This window comes from Manacus vitellinus, unplaced genomic scaffold (genome assembly GCF_001715985.3).
Source record: "Manacus vitellinus isolate BGI_N305 unplaced genomic scaffold, ASM171598v3 scaffold_3_pilon, whole genome shotgun sequence".
NCBI lineage: Eukaryota > Metazoa > Chordata > Aves > Passeriformes > Pipridae > Manacus > Manacus vitellinus.
Window position 1 is genome coordinate 38,895,019 of NW_021940535.1, and position 20,349 is coordinate 38,915,367.

Here is a 20,349-nt window from a genome sequence, read left to right on the forward strand (position 1 = left end):
GTTTGAAGATCCACAAGAAAATCTCATCAGCATGAGAAACTGTATAAGGAAAATGTAATTTGACTCCTAAGGAGAAAAGAATTTTGCTGCTTTTCATCTCCTGCAAGTGGAGTATTCAGAAAAATCACTGGGTCACTGAAGCAGCTGTGATGACAAATCCAAACCCAAACTGTGTGGTTAGATCTTGTAAATCAACGTATTTGTTCCTTTAGAGCAAGGTTGGGGAACCCCCTTGTTGCTGGGGCTGTGGAGACTGTGAAAAACACCTGCACTGGTCTGTGCATTAAAGGGGTCCCAGGCATGGCAGCCTGGGTGAAATAAAGAGCTACATCTGCCCTGCCCTGCAGGATCTCAGATGCTGCTCTAGAAAATTCAGTAACAGAATTGTATGATATTATTATAAAAGCATTTTTTAATAGTTTTTAACGTTGTTAAAGCAACTAACAAGACGAAAGAGATCACATAACACCACATTTCATTTTATGCTGCTTTAATGTAGAAACTTGGTATGTAATTAGGGTTAAAATAAGTTAAATGGATGAGATATTTTTATTGAAATCTTTTTATCTTATTCAATCCACAATGTAGCACACACAAACTAACAGTTACAGTATCATATCAACCATAGGTGAAATACAAAGTGTAAAACAATGAAGCATCTTTCTATGAACGTGAAGACATTTATCTGTGAAATTATGGTTATGTTGTTTTACTTCAACTGCTGACTACAGTTTGGTGCATTTCTCAAAAAGCAAAGTGGAGTGAGCTGTAAGTATGCTATGGATATATAGTTCAGTCCTCACAATAAACGACTGCTAGCAGAGTGAATTGTGATTCGTTCAAGTCCACTAAATTTTTTTTCACTGTTTTTTGATCCAGAGAAAAGCCTTGCATTCTTCTTATACAGTACCTGAATGAATAAATTAATCTATTTATGAAAGTAGTGAAACATGTAGTACAGCTGCAATTGATTGTTAAGTCTTTATTAAAGCTGTAACTTTTCACATCATGCAAATGGACCAGAATATTTACTGTCTTCAGCTTTAGGGGTGAGGTAGTTTGGTTTTCTGGACACATTAGAAATGCTGAAAAAGTACTGTCTTTTTTAAGTGGAGCTTATCATTCTCTGATCATAAGTACTTACTTAAGGAGAAGAAGAAAGGAAAGAAAATCTTTCTGTATCAAGATAAATAGCCACTCTCAAATTTACTTTGGTTTGGATTTGGGCTTTATCCATTTCAAGACTTTCCCTGTCTGTAGTGTGACAATTTTAAGAACAAAAATACAAGCTTTGGCATAAGGTTTTGAGCAGTTACCGTATTACTGACACTAGAAAATGCCTCTGACAATTGTAAAGGTTGTTTCAACTCCACAGCTCTACGTGAAGCAAATTTTGGAATGAAAGCCTTGAAAATGTTCTTGACCTATTGTAGGAAAAGGTTACCAGGAGGCAGCTCTTGCATCTGTTTTCAGTATAAGCTTCCTGATAAATAATGACCTTGAGATCTGTACTGCCTGTTCTGAAAGTCTTTGATAAGGGTAAAGAACTCAATGGCTTTAGATTTACGAAAAGATAATAACCACCTGATGAATGTTAAGAAATAATTAACTTAGCCAGTCCTTATAAAGACTGAAGGATTTATAATCATCTGTTCAAACTACTAGTGGTAGGAATCTTAAGGATCTATGAATTAAGGTTCCTGTCACAAAATCACTACAAATTCGAATGAAGACTTCAGCAAGGTTGGTTTCTTATGGAGAAAATTGTCTGAGGAGCTGACCTCGTTTTTCACTGAGTGAAGGATGTAGTTATTTAAACATATCTACCAAGAGGAAGGTATTGAAATGGGCTATGTTAACCATTCAGTAGCAGACTTGGAAAGAGATGACTTTGTGCCTATCCCAAGGACCTGAGATTTTCAGAATTTTAAGAATCAGATTCTGTGATCATGAGCTCTTGATTTTGGTGCTACCGAAGCAACTGTGTGATGTAACCTTAAGCCCCAAGTAGCTGACAAACAGGAGACATGAAAGTGTTCAAGGCCAGGTAGGATGGGACTTTGAGCAATCTGTTCTAGTGGAAGATATCCCTGCCCATGGCAGTGGGGTGGAACTAGCTTTAAGGTCCCTTCCAACCCTAATTGTTCTGTGATATGTCACTGCTAGTTGTCTGGGGACAGATTGATGGGCTTTTTATTTAATGATTTATGGTGTGCCTTGTAAGAGCTCTGCCTCATCAGAGTTTGACAGAGAAGTTTCAGACGTTTCACTGGTGCTCTGTAGTTCTGCTAATCTCAGCAGGATTCGTGGGGGTATTAGTGTAGTAAGTGGTTTATTAGAAGAGATAATGAGCACAAAGCAGATGAGGATTTAATAAATAAGGAGACTTGGTCTGCATCACTGAAACCTGGTTACGTGACATGGCAAGTAAGTCCCCTTGTTGAGCCTTCTTACCTCTCAGCTCCCCAGTGCTTAGTAAATACAGCAGCACACACTCAGGATGGGCAAATCCCCTTGAGGAACAGCCTTTGCTGATGAGGCCTACCTGGATGATATGGTGATATAAACAAAAGCACTTTAAAAAGCAACACACACACAGAGCTTCAGTGTCTCCTGTAATGGGAGCTGACAGGCAGCTGGAACAGATGCGGGCAGCAGGGCAGTGAGCTGGGGAGCAAGGGGGCACTGAGGAAAAGCAAACCTCAGCTGGTCTGTCAAAAGACTCCTGCTGCAGTTCTTGGAACTGGCTGTAGGCAGAGGAAGCTTTTTGATCTATAATCCACCAGGAAATTGAGCTCTTCTCAGATGGGAATTTAGACTAGCAGGTGAAAGGAGAAAATAAAGCCTATGTATAGCATGAAAATTGTCAGAATCTAGGCTACATTTAAAGAAGTAACAATGTTGTTTGCTCATTCCAGGCTTACCTACAGGTTGGCAGACAAAAGGTACTTCAAATCAATAAATTTTCATCAAAGCAAATCATATTTTTAGACTTTTTCCATGTTATTAAATATACATGAGACTGAGTCCAGGGCTGCTCACATGGGAGTGAGTGAGTGGCTCTGACTGCGGTGGGAAACCTATCGGTCTCCTGTTGCCTCCCAGTGCACAGAGCCTTCCCTTGAACTGCATGTAATCTCCCTCCCACCTTCCTTAGTCTGCTCAAACTCTTGGAAATTATGTTAGAATAGTTTGTCTTCTGTACATTTATCCAGAAGGGGAACTTTCATTTAAGCACTGTAGAATTACCTTTAACATTAAAACTAATCTAGGAAACTTCTGTATGGAGTAGCTTAGCATTAAGTCATTACCCCTGTGTCTTTGCCTACTAGCGATAGATTTTACCAGGCACTGAGGTAAAATACATCTCCACAGCTTGTTTTTCTACCCATACATCTGATAAATTTGTATTGCATTAGTTCTTCACAGCAGAAAAACACTTAAAAGCATTAGGGAATATGTCAAGGAAACTGTACTTTCAAAATCACATTTTTGAAAGTAAATATAATTTGTTACGGAAAACAGACAGCACTGTTTCATCATTCCATAAACAAGAATGTCTGATCAGTAATTTTTAATGTACCATGAAGATATCCTCAGATATTAATGCCATTTATTAACCACAGACTGCCAGGTGAGGATTTGAAGCCAGACATGCTTCCAGAGGTAAAAAAATCCTTCACCGCAGTCTTCCTCCCCATGTTTCAAGTACTGTTGGTACCTAGGGTTTACCTTGTAACTATTGAGCAAGCTTGTGATAACATTAGTGGTCTCACTGTGCAGACCAGCCTTCACAGGATCACAAAGTGGGTCAGATTATAAGGGACCACAGTGGGTCATCTATTCCAACATCCTTGCTCAAGCAGCGACATCCTAGAGCCCATTGCACAGGATTGTGTCCAGGTGGTTTTTGAATATCTCCAGTGACGGAGACTCCACAACCTCTCTGGGCAATCTGTTCTGGTGCGTGGTCACTGACACAGTAAAGAAGTCCTTCCTCATATTCGGGTGGAATTTCTGTGCATCAGTTTCTCTGTGTTGCCTCTTGTGATATTGCTTAGCATCACCAAAAAGAGCCTGTGTCCGTCTTCTTGGCACCCCCCTTTCAGATACTTATAACATTGAAGTGGTCCCCTCTCAGTCTTCTCAAGGCTGAACAGGCCCAGTTCCCTCAGCCTTTCCTTGTAAGAGATGCTGCAGTCCCTTCATCGTCTTTGTCACCCTCTGCTGGACTGACTCCAGGAGCTCCATGTCACTCTTGTACCGAGGAGTCCAGAACTGGACACAGCACTCCAGATGTGGCCTCACTAGGGCTGAGTAGCGGGGCAGGATCACATTCCTTGACCTACTTGCAGTGCTTTTCCTGAGGTAGCCTAGGATACCATCGGCCTTCCTGGCCACAAGGGCACACTTGTACCCTGTTACCCATTACAAAATCCAGTGCATTTGGAAGGGTCAGTTGATTCTTCTGAGCATTTGTTGTCTTTCATGGCAATGTTCTTGACTGTGTATTTACTGTTACAAAATTCTTTTCTGAAATGAAAAATGTGAAAGATTTCCTATTATCTACACTGTGATTTATTGCATGCATGGTGTGAAGGAATTGAGATATTTTGATGGCTATTAGTAATATGGGGCCAAGTTTGCTGGCTATACACAAGGTGGGGACTCTCTGATGTATTCATACACCCAAATAATTGCCAGAACTTCTTTTTCTAGTTATTGTACCTTTTCACTGGACAGGACATGATGAAGAGGATGCAGGTCTTTCCATGCCATTGTCATGGTGTCTCTCAGTCCAGGTTTGCTCAGGTTCAATGTGGTCAGAATCAATAAAGTAAAAGATCATCCCAATTTCAGTGAGCATTTTCTTCAGAGGTGCACTTCTTGTCTGTTCTGTGCTGAGGTCTTGAGAAATCACTTGGGAAGTAAACAATGACTAATTTGGACACTTTCAACTGGAAAGTTGTTTAGAAAGCTGTTCATTTCTCTCTCAGTTGGGTTTTATCCTTTCCAGGGAGAGCCAGTAACTGGTGGTGTGAGTCCACCTAAATATGATTTCTGAGGTCTTGGGCCTTAAGTGTTAATACTCTTTGTTCAGTCATCTTTTCTGATGTGGAAATAAAACTTGCACTCAGTATTTGTGTATGTGTGTGCAACTGTGTGTCAAGTGGGAATTGTAGGCTCTCTTTGACATTGACATGGTGCCATACATGTGCCACCAGTACCTTCTCACTTTTAGTAGAATCACATCAGTCTACAAACTCAAAGTAACTAGTGGCATATTCACTGTTACTCCAGAAAAAGCAGGTAAGACATAATCCCTGCACTGCAGGAGGGCAATATACTTCCTAAGAGCTTGGCCTGTTATCTTTCTGCTGTAGCTTTTGTATCACAATAAAAATCATCAATCTGGAACTGAACAGTTTGACAGAATGACTCAGTAGAGCCACAAAATGACAGATGCTAGAAATAAAAAATAAACAAACTGTGCTGGGTCATTGCTGTCAAAACAGGATCCTTCACCTGTTGTTGCTAATGCTTATGCAGTCAGCAGTAGTTTGGGGCCATCTTTTCTGTTCACAGGACGGATTATTGCGATGACTTGAAAATTTGATATGATTTTATTTATTTTCAGAGATTACACATTGCATCTCAGGATGTAACTACAGTGGCAGTCGCCTGCTTTGCTTGCTTTTTCCAGCCTGGTGATCCCAGCCAGTCCTGTGAACCAGCAGGCTTTGTCCCTCTGCTTCAGACCCACTTACAGCATCACTTCTCTTCCCAGCTGTTGGGCTTCCCTTGGCTCTCCGTGTTTGCAACCAAGCCCTCTCCTTGTCCCTTTATGTGAAGCCAGGCACCCCAAAGAAAACCCTCAGACTGTATAGCTTAATTCTTCCCGGACCTGACAGTGCAGCCAGAAGAGTTGGGAGTTACCTGCAGGGGTCTCCAGGCAGTTCATTCAGCCTGAACTGTGCCTTCTGTTTACTCTGTAAAAGGGATGGCTACTGCATATCAGCTTTAATGCTGCCTGTATGTCAAAGCTTTGCTTGATGGCAGCTGTGCCTTCCAACAAAGCAGGTAGAGCACATTGCAGTGTTCTGATCTGCCTGTAAACAGAGCTGATGACATGTCACTGAAAATGATTGTTTGATTATCCAGCGACAGCACAGAAAAGTGGAATGCGTATGCTGAATGGTTTTAGGTGGGAGAAGAATTGGAAGATGCCAAGGAACATGGTGAAGTTTCCTCTTTTGCCTTAGATCAGAGACCATACGGCTCAAACAGCACCCTAGGCTTCTACCAGGGCACTGACTGGTGCTTGGTGCTGCCAGGCATTTTGGGGGTAGGTAGGACAGGAGGAGAAGTCTTTCCATTTTACATTTACTTACTTGATACTCATAATTAAACATTATTTTGCTCAGGAACTTGAATGCAAGGCTATATCTATATTCATAAATTAAGTAGCATCAGAGAACATTCCTAGGCACTGGAGCCCCATCCTCTGTCCTGCTGAATTGTAATGCTGAGGGTAATAGTATGGATGCTGGCTGTTCTGTGCCGGTTGGCATCAGTGCCAGGGACAACCCAGGGCCTATTTGATTTCCTAGTATAGATGCAGCTTCACTTCTTGCCTCCCTGTGAGAATTCTCCCTCATTTGTTCCACAGCTAGTTCGACCCAATACATAGATATAGAACTGAGTGGAAAAGGGGGTCTGAGCATTTGCTACCCAGAAGTCAGGGCAGGGATTTGAATTGAGAACTCCCCTGTTTTCTCATAGAGGGTACCAGTCATCGAACTCTACATGCTTGGTGAGGCAGTTTGGTCTCATTGCAGTGACTCAACTTTTTTATAGTGAACTTTGACTGTATGAGTCAGAGGTACAGGAAGGGTAATCATCCTCCAGCCTGGTGAGAGTGCTTGCTCTTGGGAGGGAAACTCCTGGGCAGTTGTCTCTGCTTGGATCCATGTTCAATAATACATAGGAGATGAGAGCAGACGAAGCATGTAAGTCAGTGTTGAGGTGGTGAGCAATGCAACTTTAGATTCATGTTGTGGCAGGAAGATGAGGGAATTGCAACTTTGGAGCTCATGTTCTGGTTGAGCACTTCTATGCCACAGCTTCTGAAAAGAAGATTTTCAACACTACAAATCTAACCCAACTTTCCTTACATCTTTCCAGAAAAAGAATGTTTGGAAAGCAAAGTGTAAAGGTTGGGTTACATGTAGGACTATATGACTAAGGTAGAGATGGTCATGGTGGGGGATGCTTATTTTTGTGAAAAAGAGGAGAAAAAAAAGAAATGTGATTTGATCCAAATTGGAGGGAGTTTGACTGCTGTATTGCAAAATGGTATTTGTTTCACTGTGCTTAGATCAATAATGTAACAGCAGCCCACCCTTCTCCCTTAGAAAGCTGTCTCACAGGCAGCAGTGAACTGTCTCACATGAGCTAGTACTGGAAGTAATCTAATGGGTCCTGCCTTGTTATGTCCAGAAAAAGCTCACATGTTGACTTTCAGTAGAATCATCAAGAATTGACTTTGGAGAGCCAAAATACAGAACGTTTCTAATAGTTCTCAGCTGGTTTGTATGATTTCTGTAATTATTACCTTCATAAAAATGTACAATGAGATTTTTCTCAAATGATAGACTAAAGCTGTGAAATTTTCCAGTTCACTACAAAAAGAATAGATTTTCCTTCTCTTCAGAGAAGCAAACTATTGACCAGCATTCACAATAGGGAGTAGAAAAGCCTTTGCTCCCTGATTTTTACTGTTTAGAAAACGGGGGTTTACCAGTGCTGTGGCTGAGCAATGTGGAGGGAAGTGGCCTGTCTTGCCTCTGTAGAGTTTTCTGTCTCTCCTCCCTGAAGTCTTTGGGAAGCTGCTTCCAACATAAGGCACTTAGCACTTAAAGGCAGAGCAGAACATCTATCAAACATGGAAAGATCAAAAATTGTGACTCCCTGTGGAGTGACTGTTGGGAGGGAAACAGCTGAATAATGTTGAACATATTCAGATCTCTGACTTCACCTAATGCACACTGTGAAGACTGTGTTTGTAGTCAAATGCTGATTCATTTTTATGGATATGGAAAAGCTTTTGTGCTTCTGCCTTTAAAGGCACTGCTCTATTAGTTGTTTTTCAAGGGAGTGGCAACACTGGTTGTTTCTGCCTTCTCTTAGACAATTATAAGCATAAATGTTAATCTGAAGTATGATTTTTGTTTTACTGTTGAAAAGGCAGGCCTGGCTGTGGAATGGCTTGGGAGGTGGCTTGATGCTTGGTACACTGAAAAAACTTCAGAGCTGACAACAGCACTTAAAAACTCAACTTTCTGAAAAAAAAATCAAGAACCCTAAACCTCAGTGATAATTTGTCCCTTCATGAATATCAAGAGTATTCCCTGGACATGCTCATGCTTAGGAGTCAGGACAAAATCACTGAAACAGCTTACCTCTTCACTTTGAAAAACTCCTCACCCCAGTCTCTGAAATAGTCTTTAAAATTCAGCCCATCCGCTTCTAAAGGTCTGGGTACATGATAGCCTTTCCACACTGCTCGTCACTGGTAGCTTAGCAGGGCCAAGGCTGGAGCACTGCAATGCTCCCAGGCAGATCCCGTGCCACGGGAGGCACAAGGAGATATTCTGTGTCACATGAAGAATCAAACTGCTCCCTCTTCCCAGGGTGATTTCCTCAAGTTTTGATTGTTCTCATGCTCCCAGGAGGACCTTTTTCTGCATTAGCAGGTGGTGATGGATAGAAAATGCAGGTGATATTTCCTTGAATAATTCTTGGTGGGAGTAAATTTATCCTAATAGTAAGTGCAAATACTTTTAAAGTGTTACATGTTCAGTGGCTGTTACATGGTATATGTGCCTGATCTGTGGTGTGGCTTTTCTTATGATGTTTCTGTCCTAGCTTGAAAAACATGTTGTTGCCTCTGAAGAAATCAGAAACCACTTAATTAGCCAAGAACCTTCCACAGTTATTTCTATGATGAGTAGGTTATTGTCTCAGCAGCATCTAACTCAGTGGGAAAAATATCCAAGTGTTAATTTGTTCTCTGGAAATAGCATGACTGGGAATGAGCAGGCAGACAGCATCAAAACAGAATGAAATCTAACATACATGGTTGCTGTTTTATGGAAATAACCTTTCCTTTTCCAAAGACAAAAGTCTTCCACTGCGAGCTGGAAGGTACAAAACAGCTTGACAACACAGCATGTGAATGCATGTCTTTAACATAAGCATAGCTAATATTTTCTATTATTGCTGTGTAGCACTCTCTGGGCAGCAATCAGTTCCATTTAAATGCAATTAATATGAAAGTAGTAGTGTTTCAAATTTCACTCTTGCACATAGTGTCAGGGGGAAAGAATGTTGATATTTTTTTTGTAATAATTTGATAGTAAAATAAAAGGAAAATCTAATTCCTGTGACACTTGCTAGCGCTCTTCTTAATTCTGCACTGTCTGAATTTTTCAGGGTTTTGAAGGTATTCCTGTCCCGAACGGCTCAGCGTATTCCATATATGACAGGTGGGCGAGTGATGAGGATGCTGGCTGTTATTCTTCTGGTAGTCGTTTGGTTTCTTGTTGGCTGGACTTCTGCAATAACCCAAAATTTGGAGAGAAACATTCCACTCATTGGCCAGGGGCAGACATCTGACCACTTGATCTTCAACATGTGCCTCATAGACCGCTGGGATTACATGATGGCTGTTGGTATGTTAATTTTCTAGTTTATCTTTAATTTCTAAAATAAAGCTTGGTTGCCTTTTAATTTTTCTTCTTTTAGAATTTCTTAAAGTTTTATCAGACCACCTAATATTATGTGAAAAGCTTCTATGGAAGTAAAATATTGGCATATAAGTTTTTTAAATGGATTGAGAAGTAAAACAATTAAAATATACTGAACTTCTATACCTTTCAAAGGTTTGTAACTTGGATTGTAGTAACAAAGTGATGGGTGCTCAAGACATTTCATCTTTGAAGGCAGAAGGTATCTAGTTCTTCTACTACTGAAGCTCTTCAAAAACTTTTCTGCTATTGCAGTCAGAAATTGTGGCTAGATTAGAGGAGGCTTTTTGTTTTTACGCCACAGAACTGGGCAGATCTCTTGTGTGAGAAGGGAAAGAACTTCCAAGAACACTCCTTCACAGACTTACAAAAATCAGCGTAAAAGTAAAGGAAATAGGAAATGCACATCAAATATGCCAACTTAATGTATTTGTTGGATGTGTTCTCAGTGCATGGAGTAGGCAGGAGCTAAAAAATTACACTCCACAGAACTTACAGAAAGGAGAAAAAATATTTGGTTTTGTTTCCTTAACCCTATAACAACCAGGGGGTTCCCCGTGCCAGGGTTCAGTTAAACAGTGTAATGTGCTTTCTCCCAGTGGCCACACAGCTTCGGTGCTTCCACCTAGAGCCATTTTTTCAAGTACAACCCAAGCTTGGCACGCACTGTTTCAAATACATCAGTGTTCTGAAATCTAAAAAAGATTCTTACCTTACTGCTCTTTTCCCGATTCCCCCATGGACATCCCACTGACAGAGCTCTGCTGCTGAGGATTAGGGAGAGGTAATGGTGGCTCCTCCACATCAGAGTGCAGATGAGATGGCCAGAGGTGGTCTGCAGGTATAAGAAGTGTTTTCTCTGAGAGTGGTGTACCAGAAAGCCAGTGCATGGCAATACACAGAGCAAAACACTGCTGCCAGCCTCATCAAGGTGTGTCCATGGCTCTAAGGTACCCCTGTGCTCTGCTTTTCTCTCCTTTGTGTAAAATCTCAGAGGCAGTGAGACACATGGGTACCCCATCTGTGAATATGCTCACTGGTAAACCACACAGAGAGGAATAGAAGGGGGTATGTTTTGAAATGCATCTTGATCTGGGCCCTTTTGCAGTAATGGAATAGTACTCTTGCCAGAGATGTTTTAAAATTAATAACAAAAGAGAATTAAATGTGAAACGTTTGATAATGTCATTTGCACTAACCCATTTTGGATCAAAATTTTACTGCATTTGACAATGTAGTTTCATTAAAATTTTGATAGTGATGGGTTTTGCATAATGACAAACAAATGTTTTTAGTCTCTGTATTTTATAGTTGTGGTAGTGCAGTGATTAATAATTCAGATCGTAATACCTAATTATGATCAATAGTCCCTTTTTGGTAAGAAAATGCATAAGTTACTGTCTGCATAGTTTTGGAAAAAAAGAAGGATAATTTTTTTAGATATATTTACATTTAGAAGGATTTTAAATGTTTTTCAAAATATACTCAAGGGCAGTAGAGGCAAAGTGAGCTCTCAAGCCTGAATAAATTGGGCAAAATTTCTTATGTTTCTGTCATTTTGTCTTCTTACCCAAATTGCCTCATACACAGAGTTATGCTTGTGCAAGTCTTCAGTAGACTATGCAGTCACATTAGCAGTACCAGGAGATGTACACCTACAAGACTGTACTAATGTGTGTGTCTATATATATTTTTATATGTGTGTGTGTGCATGTGCACTTCAGGATTTTTATTGTTAATAGCAGTGTGAAAAGCTTACAGTCAATAAGAACTACTTCCGAATTTAGATGCTTCATCTCAGAGATGTGTCAGAAGAAATGCCCATAATGCCAAACTTCTTTTATTCCTCTGGTTGACTGGGAGCAGCCTTGCAAAATATACTGTGTGATAAATTAATTGATAGATTATGCTATTTGATTTCAAATGCTAAAATAAAGCTGGTGGATAGCAATTTTTTTAAGACTAGTTATTTCATTTAATATAGTTAGGCACAGTATTTTATATAAAACTAGTGAGTGTTTTGGGATATATTCTGTTACTTGTAGTCCTTGCTGGGATACCTCCCTATTTCACTTGGCTGTCAACACTTCTTTGAAATGCAGAGAGGGAATTTTCAAGGTCGCAGATTAGTGAAGTGAGAATTAACAAGGCTCTGTTAGAAAGTCATAATGAGATGAATCCTTTTTGCTACTAGAGGTTAGTGGAGTTGGGATTTATGAAGCATTTTCCATACTAATCATGCTACTTAGACTCTGGAGACTTTTATTGCAGTGAACATTTTATATTTACATTTCCATTAAGTTTAAGAGGATGCTCTCTGTGAGAGAAGTAGGGACCTAGACATAAAGGTTGTCACCATTTCTAGCATTGCCTCTGTACTCTGATACGCTGATGAGAAAAATTAGCATTCAGTAAATCTTATTTTATCTACATAACATAATGTGGGTTTGCGTGTGTTTTCCTTGGCGTTGGATACTTGTGGGTAGCTTATGTGTTACTTGCCTGGATTCTTTTTATTTCCTTTGTGTTTGTTTCTGCATCACTTTCAAGGTTGAGGCATCTGTCTCATTGACAAGCCATGGCATGGGTGACAGTCTGAGATTGTAGAGAAAGACCTGGGGGCTTGAAAACACTCACCCACAAACTTTTTTCCTATAGCCTGAATGTATACTATACCTGTCACAGTCAGATTCCAAGTTGGAAAAAAAAACAAGTGATAAACTTCTGATAAACGTAAGGGCTTGCAGTGTCACAAATCAAACTATTATTCTTTATCCTGAGGAGAAAGCATTCTGAAAGTGAAACAGATATAGGCACAGGATTTAAAAGAACTTCCCAGAAACTGAAAAAAAAAGACAATAGTAAGTTTAATGAACAAAGCCCCAGGCAGGAGAGAAAGGCAGGCAGAGAGATAAACATGCCTGCACCAGGACAAATAAAAAGCAGAGGTGAAATCTTGGTGGATGGATGTTCCTGACTTCATCAGGGCCAGAGTTTCACCCAGCATGGATAGGATACTTTTTAAAAATCCCCCATGCATTCTGTATGCATTTTTTAGTGTTTTATTTAGATATGAATGACATGTTTTAACTAAGCACAGGGAGGTGTTTTTCCCCAGAACCTCTTTGATTCTTGGCTGACAGGAGCAGTGCTACTCCTGTGTGGCTGGCCTGAGCTGCTGCCATGGCCCACGCATCTGTAGGTCATGCTTTAGGTCTTGGACATCAGGAGGATTTCAAACACAAAGCTTTCTCGTGATTACTGCATGCTCTCAGCCAGGAAAAGGAACAAAGTGAGTATTTCGGACTGTTCCCAAAAGAACTCCCTCCCACTGTTCATTTGCTGATATTTTAACAAATACAATATTTGCAGAGAGGGCAAGAGGTGCCAGGACAGGCTCTGACAGATTGTGCATTAAGACTGCTTGTACAGTTTGGAGCTGGGGCATTGTAATACATCTTTATGAGGCCCTTTATTAAATATTCTACAGCCCCTCTACTGCATTCAGTAAATGAATGATTATTATTTCTTTTTGTTATCCCTATTTGATGTGGCCCTATGCCATATTCAGAGTGTATGGTTCAGAGCATGCAATGAATAAAGAACTGTTCATTTCCAAATGGGCATTTTAAAGCATGTTGTCCTTAGTATTGATGCACAAAGATTAAAGCCAGAATTGTCAACAGTAGCTATCCATTTTAAGTTTCTGTCTTGAGACATTGAGGGACTGTTTTTTCAGAGTACTATTTATAGCCTGTGTGGAAAGCACAACCAGGAGACACCTGTTAGAATTCAACACTGGTGTGGATCACTGTGTGCTTCATCTCTCACATTAGTTGCTCAGAAAATGTATCATGTAAAAATAGTGATCACTTGTGAAAAGCTTACTCTTAAGTGATAAGGCCAGAGATGTATGAAATGTTTGGAGCAGAAATAGGAGAAGAATACTGTTTTACAAAGTGCCTTCAGCTCTGTCTCTTTTCTACTTATAAACCACTTCTGCTACCACGTACACCTCTTCCACAGTCTGCATCACCAACACTGTGTGCAGTTTATGTCACTCATCTCTAGGATATGGTAAATCTGGAAGAGTATGAGGAAGAGCACCAAAGATGGTGAGTGGTGCTGGAATCCCCAGGTTGAGCAGTTTGCATTGCATTACCCCCTGCAGTAATGTTGGTTTTTCTTGTTACATGGTAGATGAATTTCCAGACCCTTTATTTAGTCACAATTTCTACAAAGTATTTCTGCTCAGGAAACCATGTTTGGGTTGCCTTAACTGCATCTTTATATATTGGTAAATGCCATATTTCGCTGCTTTTGCAAGCCACTTGTGGGAAGAGATGGCTTTGAGAGAGGCTGGAAGATGCTCTGACTTCCTTTGCACCACCCCTATTGGAATCCACTACCTGTACTACTCCAAGTCTTTCCAGTGCTTCAAGTACTTTGGACACCACTGGCATTTGCTTGCATTCCCTTTAAGATGTGAGATAAAAGGCCCCACACTCAGCCAGTTTTCAGCTGCTAGTGGTAGATTTTTCTGATCCTGTTCTTCCTCTTTCATCCACACCCAAGTGAAGAGGATGATGGGGCACATGGAGACAGGAAGAGTGGCTTGCTGACTTTAATAACAACAGTGAGCTATGGAAGGAATAAGGCAGGACAGCACATCTGTGTAGAAGAATTTAAAAAGTGCTTTAGTATAAGGGCTAAGAGAAAAGAGGGGAGTTCCTAGGGATTTTAAACCTGAGCACTGGCATATGTTTAGTGCAGTGAGACTCCTAGGCATGTTGCTCACACTCAAGTCAGTGGATATTTTTCCACTGCTAGCAAAAGCCATCTCTAGGGCACCCTCCAGCCATGGGACCCACAGACTGTGGATTAGCATGTCCCTTGCATTGCTTTAAGTGCGCCTGCAAGGCAGTTTTGTGGCTGTGTGGGGGACAGAGTATGCTGTGCCCCCCACCAGCCCAAGGACCCCTGCTCTTCTTTCTCAGCCTTGCACAACCACAGCCCACAGAAGTTCTGGTAGGGGAAAAAAGTCTGGAATTGGCACCATTATTTCTTTCTCCACACATAGGTCTTTTTATTGCTGTGTGTAGCTAATTAAAATGATGCTGAGCTATGGTGAGAGAGACGGATAAATCTTTGGTGATTTATAATTTGCTAGGAATGACTTGACACTAAAGACTTACACATGTAATCACAGTTCATTGAAATATATGAAAATCCTTTCAGCTGAAGAAAAAAGCTTCTCCTGTGACACGGTGCAACTCTCCAGGTGGGAGATTGGACGCAGCGAAGTAGGAAGATATTGCGTTGGCTGGCAACACAGGAGCAATCAAGGACACGAGTTTTAAAATGGCTCCAGCTGGCACCCTGAGTGAATGAACGAATGGAGGAGCTGTGCTTCCAGATCCATAGCTCACTTCATTTCAATAAACGGGATTTAAAATGTAGTGAAGTGTGGTGGAGAAATAGATGAGTTGTCGTAGCTGTGTTATGGATATAAGTAGAGTGATAATCAGTAATTTGTTTCCAAAATCTGAGCTAAAAATGGTATAACTGTTGGAACAGTACTGGTTTACCAACAGTGCAGAGTTCAGAATACCAATTGAACTTAGTCAAGTCACAGCTTTAATGGGCTTTCCTTTATTGGTTTAAGGAAAAGAGGCAGAGCAGGTCACCATCTCTGGGGATCAGTGTCCTGTTCTTAGCCTGTGATGGTGCTTTTTAAACAAATAAGTGTGGTCACATGTAAAACTTCATACAGAGTCATGAAAATGGACTTTAATCCTTCAGGGGTGTCTTCTTTTTGCAAGTGTCTTTTGGATAGCAGAGTGCAAACGAGCACGAGGATGGGTGTCCTGGCTCCGGGGAGCTCCTTTCAGGATCTCTAGCCCACAGCCATCTCCACTGAGAGGCTGGCATGAAGAAGCACAACAGAAGGGCATTTCTGCCAGGGTAGGAGGGCTGAGAAGCAACCAGGATGGACAGTCTGAAATAACTTGCTTTGCTTTCCTGACCATGGCAGGAAGAAAACACGCAGTTTAGGATTTCAGCTTTTCACAAATATGGATAAATTTATTTCCACTGTCACCTTGCAATGACAGTGGCATTGTCCCCATTTTACACAGGCAAAGCTGAGGCACAGTAAGATTAGGGTTATATGGTCCATTTAATCTGGGTGTCCATTTTGCAATGCCTTTGGCTCAGTTACAGAGCTTAGTCAAATCTATATATAACCTTATGTATGGTCTCACTGGCTACAAATACAGCCCTGCATGCTTAGTTCTGCTGCAAATTGCAGCAAAAATGCCTTGTTTGGCACCCAAATAGCAAGAAAAATTCTCTCTGTGATCACCTCTGCAAAGTTTGGATTCAATGGGGACCTTGAGTGGGTTTTTTTTTCATATGCATAAAAGCTTGAGGCACAGGCAAAGTTAGAATTCAGTTGTGCATGTGCACTAGACTGGTTTTCCCCACCCTGCAGTCTTTCCTCTCATTCACTAGACATCTAGATGTTATTTGCAACAAATTACAGAGATTTCTTCATTAGCCAACCTTGATTTATCCCTGGAAATACTCTGTCACATGCGTTAAATAAGTCTGGTCTCTTAAGAAATGATAGTGTTAACTGAAAACTATATATGCAAAACAGAGCAACGTAAGGCTGCATGTGTGGTATTTTTATTTGGTACTGTCCTGTTCTTAGGCAGTAAAGCTGTAGAAGTAAGGATGAAGTACTTTGCTAAGGCCTCTGAGAAGAACTGGTGTGTAAGCCATGTTCCAAGGTCCATCTTCACATTTCTTGGTTTTTCATGTTTCCTTATATGAATCTCAATGACTTTTTTCAATATTTAAAGAGAGGACAGTGACTTCGATCACCGCTCTCAGTTTGTCATATCTTGCTCTGTAGTTCTGTGCTCTCAGATGAAGTACAGACATCTGCAGAGCAGGCAATGGAAGTGGCTATGGTTTAACGTGGGGATTTCCTTCTGCTGGGGGCTGGAGAGGTGGGCACAGGTCAGGCTGCACACACTGTACCATGCAAGGCATGACACAGCATGGCTGATGGACACTGAAAGAAAACGTCACAGACTCTGGACACAGCTTCACCTTGTACTGGTTTTAAATATGAAAGAACAATTTGCAATACAGACAACTGCATGTTTAGCAAAACCTAGTAAATATATTAACCCAGATTTTCTGAGAAAGTTTGTTTGAGTCAATAATAACAACCCTGAAGCTGTCCTTTTCTAACAACAGATACGTATCACAAACTGTGAACATATATAATTGTCCTTCAGTATCAGAAGATGCAGAATATGAGCAATGGCCTAAACAAATGTCAAGTGAGCAGACATGGCACACTCTTCATTGTAACAGGCCAGTGGCATCAGACATGAATCTGGCCCAGTATATTGGATGATCAAGCTGAGTATTCCAAATTGCTTCGTTTTCTAAAAACATGATCAGCATCACAAAGACAAGGAAGACTTTTGCTTTATAAGCACCAGAGAATATATTAAGCAGGTTGATTAGATAATGCAAAGACCAGATAAGAGGTTCTGTGGATAAGAAGTAGGTAGTGACTAGGAAGAGAGATTAAATTTAAAGATTAATTCATTTATGCACATGACATATTGAGGTCACTTTACATTTTCATCTCCTACCTTCCATTCACATCTACATCCATTTATGCCTTTAAAGGAATTACGCCTTTTCTTAACCTCTTATCTCTCAGAGATTTTCTCCTGACATCCGAATGCCTGGTTTGGACAGTCAAAGAGTAGCTACTGCAGGTTTTTGCAGAGCTCTTTTATGCTTTGTTGTTTTGACTCCACATTTTCTGTCCAGAGAGCTGTTGACAACACTCTCTCCTAGGAATTTCCGTAATTTTTCGGGAGGGGAAAAGAAGGTTTTCTTGCTTTTGTGCTTAATATGTAAAATGTGGTAATTTATAAGCCTTGTGATAAATCTTACTTATAGGAACGAGATCATGTGTTTTGAGCTTTGAGTTTGGTCTTGACAGGTATGCAGTATGCTAAGATATTCCTTCAGATTTTTGTTACAAATTGCACTAATAGTCTGTAGCTAATTATAGGTACTTGATTTCCCCCCTCAAGCACAGCTTTTACATTATACATTTAAGCTGTTTAATTAGTGGTTTAGATAATAAATTGGTCTTCTATCAGTCTGTTTTGTTTTGTCATTGCTAATGAAATTATTGTAATGTTGGGCTTAGCAAGTAAAGGAACTCTGTTATTTTACCTTGTGTTTTAAGAGCTATTCCCTATTTGTGTTGCATACCAGATGTCACACTAATTATTATCTGCAGACAAGAGTGCCATCTCTGCTCTATATGTAAAGCTTTTCTAAAAGCATTATGCACTGAATGGTGCAAGCTACTGTTATGCTTCAGTATGTTAATGCTTTGAAATTGCCCCTTGTTGTCTTAGGAACTCCTTGTAACTATGATTGTGAAACTGAAAACTGTGAAATTTTCAGAATTAATCAGATCTGGAGATCAAATGCTACCTGCCTTCCTACTCAGCCCAGCTAAATGAAATGTTAGGGTTGTGTGTGGTTTTTTCAATGGAAGTGTGGCTTTTTCATTTTCATTTGCTCTGTATACAAAAAAGATAATTCTTGTAAATCTTCCAACTTAGAGTAGGGGTTTTTTTCTTGTAAAAATAAGCAAGATTCGGCCCACACTTCTTAATTAAGAATACCTTCAGCACATGAAGGTTTATATGGGAATTTTTATACCTTTAAAAGCCAAACCTTTTCAAGCTCTCAGCCTCTGTTAGCACTTGTAACTGAACTTTTCAGTCAGTAAGAGACTTGAGCTCTTCTCACTTCAGCTGAGAAAGAAGAATGGACCACGGGTAGTTTTGTGGAGTATGCCTGTTATTTCGTAATTAGCTTGTCTGTTCAGTTCTGCTGCTCATTTTGGGGAGCAGGGGGAGTTTGGATGAAAGGTAAAATATTAAGAAATAGGTTTTCTGGCATGTTCAGGGGGTTCCTGCTGAGCCGTATTAATAAGGGTTTCCACAGAAGATAGGACAGTAAGATAGAGTGATTTGGCTTTAGCAGCCTAATTCTAACCATTTTCTGCTTTTCAATTTCTTCTAAATTATTACAGAGCAATTAAAGCAATAAATTACAGTGCTTTGAAGAGCAGTACATTTCAGTGCCATGATTCTGCATATGCAAGGCAAGTACTTAAAGGAAAAGAAAAAACAAACTGCTAACATCTGTAAAAGAGCCTTTAGTATTATTTCATGGAAGCAAAATTCGTATTCCACTTGGCCAGGAAAGACTTTAGGAACAAGATGTCTTGATAGGTCATTCTGCGTAGGAGGTTTTAGGAAACCAAAGTAACAGACTTCTTTGGTAGCATAGCTAATTTTTTAGGAATGAAATGGAAGTAGCAGCCAGTTTGCCCAGGCAGTGAGTGTATGGGGGATGTGGGAAAAACATACCTGCATATATACTTTTGTTGAGCTCAAAACCAGGCTAGGACACATAGTCTCAGAAGATTCATACCATGCTTTTTTCATTTTGACACTCAGTAAGGTCCCAAGTCAAACTATTACTTAGTCAAAAGATAAAAAGGTTTATTATTGTTGGGATTTTGGTGAGGAAGAACATAAAAACAGCAATATGCCTGGATTGTGCCTCTTCACATGTTTGGGTTTATGTAACTGGTAGGGCTGCCGGGTGTCTGAAGGATATGATCAAGTAACAGCAACGATCTCGGAGCGAGGCCATCTATTTTTCATTAAGAAACATGCAAAGTGTTGTTCAGAGTTCAAACTGAACTCTTATCACAGCACAGTGAGATCTATGTAACTGAATTCATTTTATCCAGACTTGTCTCTTACTGATTTTACATGAAATTAATAGCAAAATTAGAAATTTCAAAATTATATAACAATATAATATAGGTAATTTACAGCAGCTGTGTACTACTAAAAGTGGAGAAACCAGAGGATGTTTTCTCATGAGATATCCAGTACTGATGTTTTATTTCAGTTTGTTGATAATGGTGGGGTTCACAAGCTTTTGTGTGCTTATCTAAATCAGACCAGTAATTATTTGCTGACCACTACCACAGAGTGATGTCACTGATCACTGGTTTTAGTTACAGTATAATAACATTTTTTGGCAAAAGTAAGTATGAAAAAGAAATAATTTTCTATTATACTACATTTGATTGTAGCTTTTACTGCTAAAATTCAACAAGGCAAAAGCAGTGTATGAGTAACAACAGGATCACACTCAGTTTCTGAAGCTGGCCTGGAGTAATGCTGACCTAACATGGAACTGCACATTTCTGGATGACACTCAAACACTTTCAGCCTTTGTCACCCAGGCTGGAAGGCAAGAGGGACAGGCACCAGCTCTATTCATAACCACATGGCAGACCTGTGGGTTGTTTTTTTTTTCTGAGAGTTTTTTCAAGATGGGTAGGAAATCACCTCATTTGTATCAAAATCAAAATGATGTCACATCAGACTGTCCAGTGGAAACT

At 40.2% G+C, this 20,349-nt stretch overlaps 1 protein-coding gene across 1 annotated transcript in view; it reads left to right on the forward strand.

The window, feature by feature from the left end:
• GPR158 (G protein-coupled receptor 158) overlaps positions 1 to 20,349 on the forward strand; it is a 182,146-nt gene that overhangs the window by 151,772 nt on the left and 10,025 nt on the right. The window contains exon 9 of the mRNA XM_018075879.2: positions 9,496 to 9,734. Within this exon, the coding sequence (XP_017931368.2) occupies positions 9,496 to 9,734 (239 nt within the window). The remainder of the gene's footprint in view (positions 1 to 9,495; positions 9,735 to 20,349) is intronic.